Raw genomic sequence first — 10691 nt, 5'->3', positions numbered from 1 at the left:
TGAGGATTCATCGATCCCAATTGCCCGGCAAAATCCCTTCGCGGTTTATTGTAATTGTAGCGGTCCGACCGCGAATCCCTCCTCTCCTGAGAGATAACCTTGTCTTTTCCCTTGCCCTGCTGCTGATCTTCTTCAACCCTTTTATACTTCTCTATGCGGTCCATTAACTGACGCACGTTTGCAACCGGTTTGCCAGATAGAGACGCCCTCAAACCGTGATCAGTAGGGAGGCCGAGCTTGAATGTGCTGAGGGCCATTGCATCATTGTTACCTTCCACCTCATTGAACATTTCCCAGTACCTATCTGAGTATGCCTTCAAGGATTCACCTTCCCGCATGAATAAGGATAGCAGGGAAGAAACAGGTCTGACCGCTCTTCGGCATGTAACAAAACGGGAACCGAATGCCTGAGTGAGTTCTTTGAAGGAGTTGATGGAGCCTGCCTTCAAACCGTCAAACCACCTCATGGCCACAGGCCCTAGACTGGAAGGGAAAACCTTGCACATCAGGGCTTCGTCTCTGGCGTAGACAGCCATCCTTTGGTTAAAATGACTCACATGCTCCACGGGGTCAGTCTTACCATTATAGATGGTGAACGTTGGTTGGTTAAAACGCCGAGGGAGTCTAGCCCCCTCTATCCTGCGCGTGAAAGGCGACTCAGATATCTGGTTCAAAGCCCTGTTCATGGCATCGTTCTCCATGTCCTCGTGTGATGGACTTCTACGTTGTCTCTTACGATGGGATTCCTCCTCACAAGTGTAGGACTCGCTGGCTGGTGTTTTGGATTTGTGCTGATAAGAGACATCTCGCTCATCATCAAGATCATCCTCAGAATACGAGGAAGCCCGTTTCCTCTTTGCATGGCGCAGCTCTCTCTTTAGTTTTTCTATTTCCAGTTGCAAGTCGCGGTTCCCCTTTGCATGGGACATGTGAATTCCGCTCTGCGATTGGCCCTGGCTAAGGCGCACTGTGTGTACGCTACCCTCACGATTTTGCCTTCCCTCCAGGTTGGCGAAATGGTCCATGTGTTGGGACGCCCTGGATTCTGCTTGCTGTTCACCTTGTCCCGCCATCATCAACTGTTGTTTTCACTCTTGCACAAGCTCTTCCCACAGACGGCGCCAATTGTAGGGTCAGTTTTTGCGGCCCAAGCCCAAGGAGGTATGGATTTGGAACCCTCTGAGCCCAAAACAATAAATTTTGTAGAGAGTGGGCGAAAGGGCTAGGCAAATAATGAAAATGACAGTATTAAACAGCAACACCAATGAGAGAAGTTGAATTAATGTGCTCTCGGACTAATATGAGTACTCTGTCCGAAGAGAAGTTGTTCATTGATAATCAAGGGTTACAATTGCTGGAGCTACAACCATCTAAGGTACCCTTTCTCTCTCCTGTTTTTCGATCCCCTTCCATCAGAGGTACCCTTCCCTTATATAGCATTACCTTCTTACATCTCCTCCGTCCACTTGTTCATCATCCAGGCATCCACTCGAGTACATGTCCCATCATCCCACCTTTAGCCTTATGTGAGTGGCGGTAGCTGAGAAAGCACCGTTCAGGTGTCCTGTCCACATAAATGCGGCCAGAAAGGTAGGTACAGGGCATTAAATGTGGTGGTTGAAGTACGCCTCCTTGATATTCCCCTGTTGCTGTTATCTTCATGTGTGTCCGAGGTTCCTCTCCTCCTTACACTTGTCAAATAGATCACTTGAACCTCCCATACTCGCGTTTGATCAAACCTCTTCGGATCCGAGGACTCATGACTGCTCGGACGTATGAGCATCTCCTCGGATGGTATACGTGTTCGTCTCCAGGCATCCCCCATTGGCGTGGGCTTCCGACTGAAGGCTTCATCTCCTCGGATGAAGAATGTTCCTCTTTTAGGGCCTTGGGCCGAATAAGCTGGGCTGGGTTTTTCTCCCCCCACAATTACTATTAGGCAAAATATAATTTTTAATAGTAAGTTCAGATTAAAATCAATAACGATTATTTATAATTTATCCTAAAAATATTAGGTTTGCACTTTGCTGAATACTACTATGACATGTTAGATTTGGATGAGGATGAGGATAATTATATTGTCTTGTCTTGTCTGGCCCAAATCAGAAAAGCAAAAAAGGAACAACAATCAGAGATTTTGATGTGAAGTTAAACCCCAGCCCGAGTCACTCTTATGGCCAGTATCATGTGACAAAGCCCATCCAAAGATTGGGCCCAAAAAAGAAGTACTAGTGTATTTTCCTACTTTTCCCATTGTCCCAGTCGAATAGAGACGTATAGCAGAGCTTTCTGCCGATTCTAGTTGGTTTTTTTTTTTTTTGTTTTTTTAATTTTGCTCCTTATTAAGTTAAAAGATGCAAATCTATTGGCCTAAAACTTAAGCCAGCTGGACTGGGTTTTGCACTGATTTGGGGCCAAGAACATGGAGGACATCTGGAGAGAGTTTTTGTTTTTTATTTTTATTTTTATTTTTATTTTTTTGTTGTTGTTGCTATTGTCATTATGCATGAATTGACTTCTGTTTCAATATCAACGCTAATGGCCCAATATTCCGCTGAATACCTACTTGATTGACATTTGACGTATTAGCCTTATCAAGGAATGTAATCTTTTAGATATGTTAATAATAATATGTTGGCTCTCTAATAAGATTCATAGTCATGTACGTGTTCATAGGGTAGGGTGATTTAAAAAAAAAAAAAAAAAGTTTTAGGGGGTTATTGCTCAATTTTATAGTGTAGGGGTGAATTGTACCGACAAAGTTATATTCCAAACTTCAACTATAACAAATAATAGAAAGATGATATATGTATCGTATATAACTCATTAAACTACGTTTAAATGATTGTATATAATCAATTTCAGTTAATTCAATTAATAAAATCTTTAATTGTCAAATAATACAAAGACCGCTCAACTATAATATCTCAAATAAGGAACTTTCAAAATCCGAAGCCAATATATATATATATATATTTTAAAGCCAGCCATGCATCTACAATGTTCAAATTCTGAAGCAAAATTATATTATGTTTGCAAAGCCAAAAATAAAACCCAGTAGCTTTCGAAGGTTTTCATTATTTAATCAGACAGATTGGCACCCAGCTGGGCCAGCTCATTTCGAATAGAATATAAGCAAAAGACAATAAGCAGAATTTTTATACCATATAAAAATAGATTCATGAAAGTTCATGTAAATGAGCGTTGACTCTTTCATTTTTTATTTATTTATTTAAATTATGAGGAAAATGCCTCATCAATATTGATCATATAGCCCTCTAGCTACCAGGATGAAAATGACTAATAATTTGGGGTCCCCTACGCCTAAGGCCACCATGAAATTATAATGATGGAAACGAAACTTTTGTCTTTTGAGAACAAATGAAAACAAATCTAGCTTTCAATAATTGTAATATCTTTGGGGGCAAAAAAAAGGTTATTTAATTTCTTTCAGTAAAGGTTAGCGAATAATTTTGCCTTTTGGATTGATTTATCGTCAAGCAATTACGATTAGATCGAGTTCTTTTCATTCTTTTTGTTTTTATTTTTTTGGCTGAATTTACTACATTTTAGATTGAGTTATTTATTTCTTTCTTTCTTTTTAAAATTGATAATTACAATAATGGTGGAGGAATGATTTGAATTTTTTTTTTTGTTTGAAAAAAAAAAAGATTAGCAAATTATATATGTCATTAAATACAAAACTCTTAAACTATTAATTATTTGCTTTGCTTTTAGATTTAATAAATAATAGATGTAGAATGAATATATGAATTAAACTCATACATATGCACATTTCCAAAAAAAAAAAAAAACTACTCATACATATGCAAAACCAGTGGCGTCCAACTCTAACGGCGCAACGGGCGTTGCAGGAAGGTTATAGAGTTAAAGCCTATGATTAATTTACGCTAGCTACATCATATTTGATTAAATAAAATTAAAGGATAGGTTATAAAGAAAGCATGCTAGCTAGATGTCATATTGAAAGCACTCGTTTACTTTGTAATTAATGAATGTTGAAACTTGAAAGGAACACTCGGAGATATTATTACCCTTTTCTAAATTATATTATTTCCTTTCGATAGTTTTGCATTAGTAGATTTATTTTTTTTAGAAAGTTTTTGTGAGATGATGTTTGAAACAAGGGAGTCAATACCGTACAGTCTGTACCGGAGGCTATACCGGTTTGGCCAGTGGTACGATATATTTCGGATACCGATTAATACCGATGTACCGTTTTGGGTTTACCGCTATTTTTTATATTTATAAATAATATATATATATATATATGTATGTGTGTATATATATATTTACCGCTATTTTTTATATTTATAAATAATATATATATATATATATGTATGTGTGTATATATATATATATATATATTATAATAAATATAAAAGTTTAATATAAAACATTTCCTCAATTCAGAACTAATAATTTATGGTTTTAGACTTTAGTATCAATTAAAAGAAAAAAAAAACACAATATAAAAAATAGAAAGCTTAAAAGTTAGCATTGCATACTAAGAAAACAAATAATACTAAGAAGTTAATGCAAATAAGTTACCATTCTGCTCTTAAAAAAATTCAAAAATTACAAACTTTAAAAAAAAAAAAATTTCTATATTGGCCGGTACGCTCAGTACCGGCCGGTATTGCTCGAAATTGGCCGGTACATGGCTGGTAAGGCCGGTATTTCTTCCGGTACGAAATAAGGGAGTTATATGTACCGATTTGCTTGCTGGTACGGTATATATCGGTGGTACCGGCCAGTACGGTACGGAATCGACTTTCTTGGTTTGAAATATGTGGTTTGTTATTCTTGGAAAGACATAAATTATACTGTCTTCGAGTGGACTATGTCACTTGTCCACTATTCTACTAAAAAAATTTCACTTATTCCTATAAAAAAAAAAAATTTCACTTGTTTAAAATTGCTGAGTCAGTAATCAGTCTCTGTTTAAAAAAATTTTCTAACTCAACAATTTTAAATAAATATAAATTTTTTAATAAAATAATAGAACACATCACTTATCTACTACGTGACCCTTATAATTTCACGCCAATACCTTCTTTCAATGCCTGCAAAAAGGATAAGAGTGATTTTGGTGGAGAAAATGCCAGTGAGGCGTTTCCTAGAAACCTGGCTCTGATGATTAAGTCAGAATTATAACTCCAACACGCAATAATTAAGAAACAATGCTTCTTTAGGTTTCTAGAGTGTTTTTGTGTACCTTTCCTTGATTTGTCTGATTTCCTTTTATAGGGGTTGGATCATATAGGCTACTGTTATTATGTCATTAACTATTGCCTTCTGCAACGTATCAGTTATTTGGGCTAATCATCTTTAATGATCAGCAGTTACATTACCTGTTGTAACGTTCTTCCATATCTAATTAATGCATGTACATCAGTTTTAATGCTCATTTTATCTCTGTTTGGATAATATATTTTTTGGTTCATCATTTTGCATTAGTACATAATAAACAAGAATTCAAACAATGAGGCATATTATAGAGCCTATAGGTATATATATAAAGTATAAACACAATTATGCTAGAAAGCGGCATCACTTAGCTTAACGTGGATTTTAGCAAGATGAGTATTGTAACAGATTAACACGAATAAATTCACAGTATAGAAACGTAAACGCTATGTCATATACGAAAAAACAAAAAAAGGGTTTAATAAACAATGTGCACATGTTGGTGTATGACATTTTTTAAAAGCTAGATGACACCTAGTCGTAGATTATGACAGGTTTTTTTTAGAAATAATTTAATACTTATAATTATTAAGAGTTTGAACATGTCATATCTCAATTAGAAATATCAAGAAATAAAGTAATTCTTAAGTATTTTCAAAATACGAAAAATTATGTTTTATTTTCTTACATTTATGGTAGAGTTTACCATAAATGTGAGATGATAGAGTACCATTTATTCATATTCTGAGAGTATCTAAAAATTTTAAAAAGAAATTTGTCTTGAACTTTGTATAGACCATGACATAATCTTTGATATTTCAATTAAGAACATCAAAAAATGTGTCTTGAACTACAAGATTCTTCACATAGACCAAGACATTAAGAGAGAGAGAGAGAGAGAGAGAGAGAGAGAGAGAGAAGGAACGTGTCACGTACTGATATAATTGCATAGTAAAGAAATTTACAAAGTTTGATGAAAATGTGTCATATTTTAAATAAATAAAAAATGTAATAATACACGTATAAGAACCACATGACCCCTCAATGGGCAGCAGAATTGGCCTTATTTGAGCACTGGGAGGATGACATTAAGATAAATTAACACACAGACACAGAGAAAAAGAGAGAGTTTGAGAGAGAGAGAGAGAGAGATGGAAGAAGATAAAGGTACAGTTTGTGTAACAGGAGCAACGGGATATGTAGCATCGTGGCTGATCATGAGGCTTCTTCAGCATGGTTATTCCGTCCGAGCCACAGTCAGATCCGACCCAGCAAGTAAGATTCTTTTCTCTTATACCTAATGAACTTTGCTTTCTGTGATTTATATATGGGGTTTCCCTTGAGTTCAAGGTGATACACAGAAAATTGATGAACACCTTGAGCATCAAGATATTATACTTGGAAGAATGGTTTTTACTTTTTACATGTTGATGATTATTATAAAAGGTAAATAAATAAAAAACAGAAGAGGAACATGGTCGATCTCACTTGATTTCAGGATATAAAGTATACAAGAGTCAAATGTGTATTGCCCTCCTTAATAAGTATCGTACTGTATATGCATGTGGTAGAGTTAGTTCAACTGTATCAAGTTCTAGGTTTTGGTGAATTAGTCTTTTTAAATAGAAGAAAATCATCAGCGAACTAATATTTGGTGACTTGTCTTAAGAGGAAAATCATGTTGTAGAGTCAATAACTCAGCCAACAGTCTAGTATCTGAGAGCTAGCTTGAGAGCCGAAATCAGTCGGCTATGGTGGAGTCAAGATTTTCCTGGAGAAATTCTTCTTTTATTTATTTATTTATTGATTTGGAATTTGTAACAAACAAATACACAAGTATATATGAGCATGTTTGGTAATTGTGACTTCAGGGAGAGGAATAAGTACTATAGGATGTACAAAAAAATATAACTAAATAATTATATATATGTTTGATGATGACACATGAATAAAATTTTGAATATTTATTTTACAATTTTTTTTTAGAAAGATTTATTTTACAATTTGGTATAATATGATGTGATGATAAAATGGAGTCATATAATTTCAATTAAGTTTCTAAGATACCCTTGCATAATTATATTGATAATTGTTGTTATTATTTTTTGTTCAAAAACTGCTATCTACCTCAATTTTAAAAAAAAATAATAATAAACAACATCACCCCTAAATATTAATATCTAAGAAATGAAAATTCACTTGTTTTAATAAAATGATGATAAGTAAAAAAAAAGAAAAAGAAAAAGCTTGATATATATTTCAAAAATATATATGCTTCATAAAAATGGTAATACATACTTTAAATTCAAATTAATATGTAAAAAAATGAGTTTATAATTTGTTTGTTTGTTTTATTATATTTAATAACATAATATAAATTGATTAGACTTATACTTGTTCTCATTTTAAAAAAAATATTTATTTCTTCCTAGTAATGAAAATGCAACCAAACAATTAAATGAAAATTACAAAGAAAGAAACCATTCCATTCTTGCATGCTAAACTTACCCTAAGTTTAATGTATTTTTATATGTACTTTGCATTTTATTTATTGTAACACACAGATTTAGAATAGTATAAAAGTATAGGGACTTTCCGTTGTGAACAATGGCTGTTAAGTCAAAATACATTAATTTTCTTACTTGCACTTTCTCTCTTGACATCATTTTTATTTTCTTTTCTAATTTAACAAAAACAAATACACTATGCTCTTATAATGCATATGTTCAGAGTATCCAATCCAAATGTTTTAGCTAGCCACCATCTTTATAATTATTTGAACTTTGAAGTTGGATATTTTGATAACAATTATTAAAATTGTTAGGTACTTTTAAAATACAATATTGTATTTTACACATCATTAATGATGTGTAATTTAATAGTTAATTATTAAAATTATTAGATTACATGTCATTAATGACACGTAATCTAATAGTTAGACTAAGACATATTATTTATGTGAGAAGAGAGAGAATCATGTCACTTTACTCAATTATTACTCTAATTATAATTCTTTCACCTTGGTTTTTTTTCTTTTATTGGGAGAATGGGGAAGGGGTGTTGTCATATTATTTTCCAGTAATAAGAACCATTTAACTTCACCTTGCAACATAATTATAAACACAAGCTATACATAAATTGACAAGAGGTGCCCCAAACTTGACGAGTAGTGCTATATATTGAACCTACAACCACTAGTGATTCATCAAAATTGTTTCATACAAGAATGATAGATGTATATTGTACATGATGGAAAATATATAAAAATGGAATATACGATCTCTATGATTGCATGCTATTTATTAATTATTTCGGCTTGATTCAGAAAAATTTGTTTATGTTTGTTTATACAACAAATAAGTCAAACTCCAACTTAAATTTAAATTTGACTATTAAATGAAGTAAGTTCAAATATAATAATGTGTTCAAAATAAACTTGTGAGTATGAGTTATAATTTGAGGACATATATAATCTTATAAGTTTAAATGTGTAACATATAAATTATACTTACATAGATGTGAGATTGAATCATCTAAATTTTAAGACAATTTCATAAGATATCAACTTATTAATGTATAATTCACTAATTAATATAAATGTTCTATTTCTTAGTAAAGATTATGTATGATTTCTTACCCAACAAGGTCTGTGAATTTAACTTTTATAAGTAATAAATGAAAATGATTATATCTTGTTAACTCTAATAATATAATTTTAATTGTAAATTAGTTATTAATTATTCAAATAAATTTGTGCGTGGGTAGAAAGTTTTAGTCACGATGTTTACTTCATGTGGACAAAGAACTATTTCATTAAATAACTCGTGAATAAACTTAAACATGTTCGATAAGAAAATGAATTAAATTTTGACCACGTAAATATGTTATCTAGCACTTGGTAATGACATCTAAAACTATGATCAGATTGCAAGAAAGACATCAGCTACCTCACAAATTTACCAGAAGCCTCAAAAAAGCTCCAATTTTTCCATGCTGATCTCAACAAACCAGACAGTTTCAACACAGCCATCGGAGGATGCATTGGAGTCTTTCATCTTGCCCATCCCATGGATGTTGATGGCAAAGAGTCGGAGGAAGCTGTGACCAAACGGGCCGTGGAAGGAACGCTAGGAATCTTGAGGGCATGCCTGAATTCGAAGAGATCAGTGAAAAGAGTGCTATATATCTCCAGTGCAGCCACAATATTGTACAACAACAAAGGTCTAAGTGTGGCAGATGAAAGTACATGGAGTGACCTTGATATTTGTAGAAGTAGCAAGCTTGTAAATCCTTCTTACCTGCTTTCCAAGACCATAACCGAGAGGATAGCACTAGAGTTTGCGGCAAAAAATGGATTGGATCTTATAACATTGGTTCTTCCCCTAGTTGTTGGATCCTTCATATGTCCTACTACTCCCTCCTCCGTGTCTTTGGCACTTGCTATGATCTTGGGTTTGTTTCATTTCTCATGTTATACATTCTTCAATTTCACCTTAGTTCTTTGAGATGTGAGCCTTAGGAGATTAACTTTTTTTCTTTTTTTCTTTTTTTCCCCTAATGTAAAGAAGTAGTATCTTAATTTTTGACCAGACTATTTCACAAGGAGATTGATAACTAAGTAAAGAGCATTTGAATGCAGGTGAAGAGGACCATTATGAATATCTTATGCACTCATATATGGTGCACATAGATGATGTGGCTAGTGCACAAATCTTCCTTCTTGAATATCCTAATGCACAAGGGAGATATATTTGTTCCTCGGCCGAAATGACAATGCATCAGATGTATGAATTTCTTTTGGCAAGATACCCGGAATTTCAACTACCAAATATGGAAGAGTGAGTATTTCTCTTATCTATTTTCTTCATAATTTCAGTTTCCACATTGACTCAAAACACAATTTCCATCTGAGAGAACTCTTTTTAGCTTCTTTTCCTTCTCTCTCGATCTCTCTCTTGACAGTCACTTTAAAAAGTCTACAAGTTATGGACATTCAAGTCTCTCGTCGATGAAGCTCTTAAGTACTGGGTTCAAGTTTAAGTATGGCGTCCAGGAAATGTTTGATGGAGCTATCCGGTGCTGCAAAGAAAAGGGTTTTCTTTAATCCATGCATCTTTGGCAAAAAGTTCTCGAGAAGACCATGATAATTACAGTAAAAGGACAAATGGTAACGGGACAATCCAATGATTGCATGTTCACAATTGCTTGCCATTTAATCCAATGTAAATTAAGCTTTTAGTTGACTTTTAATAAAAAAAAATTTAGGAAATCAATCAAAATTAATTAAATTTAATTCCATGCATGTATCATGTATGACTATTGTAGGACCATTCTTTGTCTAATGGAAATCATATATATATATATATATATATATTTTGTGGCACCCAATCCTGCCAAGAGTATGATAATGGTTGTTGGATTTGGGTCCGCAATTAATTTATAGGTAGGCTTTCTTTCAATCCTACAAATTGGGCTTCAAG

The 10691-nt window shown here is 33.6% G+C and overlaps 1 protein-coding gene across 2 annotated transcripts; it reads left to right on the top strand.

The window, feature by feature from the left end:
* Positions 1 to 6233: 6233 nt before the first annotated feature.
* On the top strand, positions 6234 to 10599 carry LOC112027844 (protein BRI1-5 ENHANCED 1). 2 transcript variants are annotated; one of them, XM_024060496.2, is made up of 4 exons: positions 6234 to 6486; positions 9136 to 9663; positions 9851 to 10049; positions 10138 to 10599. In XM_024060496.2, the coding sequence occupies exons 1-4, from the start codon at positions 6363 to 6365 to the stop codon at positions 10313 to 10315; spliced, it is 1029 nt and encodes a 342-aa protein (XP_023916264.1). In that variant the 5' UTR covers positions 6234 to 6362; the 3' UTR covers positions 10316 to 10599. The 2 variants fall into 2 exon arrangements, with proteins under 2 accessions (XP_023916264.1, XP_023916265.1); XM_024060497.2 differs by having other exon boundaries at positions 6235 to 6486; positions 10174 to 10599.
* The last annotated feature ends 92 nt before the right edge of the window (positions 10600 to 10691 follow it).

Source organism: Quercus suber, unplaced genomic scaffold (assembly GCF_002906115.3).
Source record: "Quercus suber isolate HL8 unplaced genomic scaffold, Cork oak 2.0 scaffold_508, whole genome shotgun sequence".
NCBI lineage: Eukaryota > Viridiplantae > Streptophyta > Magnoliopsida > Fagales > Fagaceae > Quercus > Quercus suber.
This window is presented reverse-complemented; position numbering and strand designations above follow the sequence as displayed.

What these genes read in the sequence shown, in the direction of transcription:
- LOC112027844 (XM_024060496.2), top strand. Translation starts at nt 6,363, where the DNA reads ATGGAAGAAGATAAAGGTACAGTTTGTGTAACAGGAGCAACGGGATAT. An exon ending in AGTCAGATCCGACCCAGCAA is followed by an intron (nt 6,487 to 9,135) that starts GTAAGATTCTTT and finishes AACTATGATCAG; the next exon opens with ATTGCAAGAAAGACATCAGC. An exon ending in CAACTACCAAATATGGAAGA is followed by an intron (nt 10,050 to 10,137) that starts GTGAGTATTTCT and finishes AACTCTTTTTAG; the next exon opens with CTTCTTTTCCTTCTCTCTCG.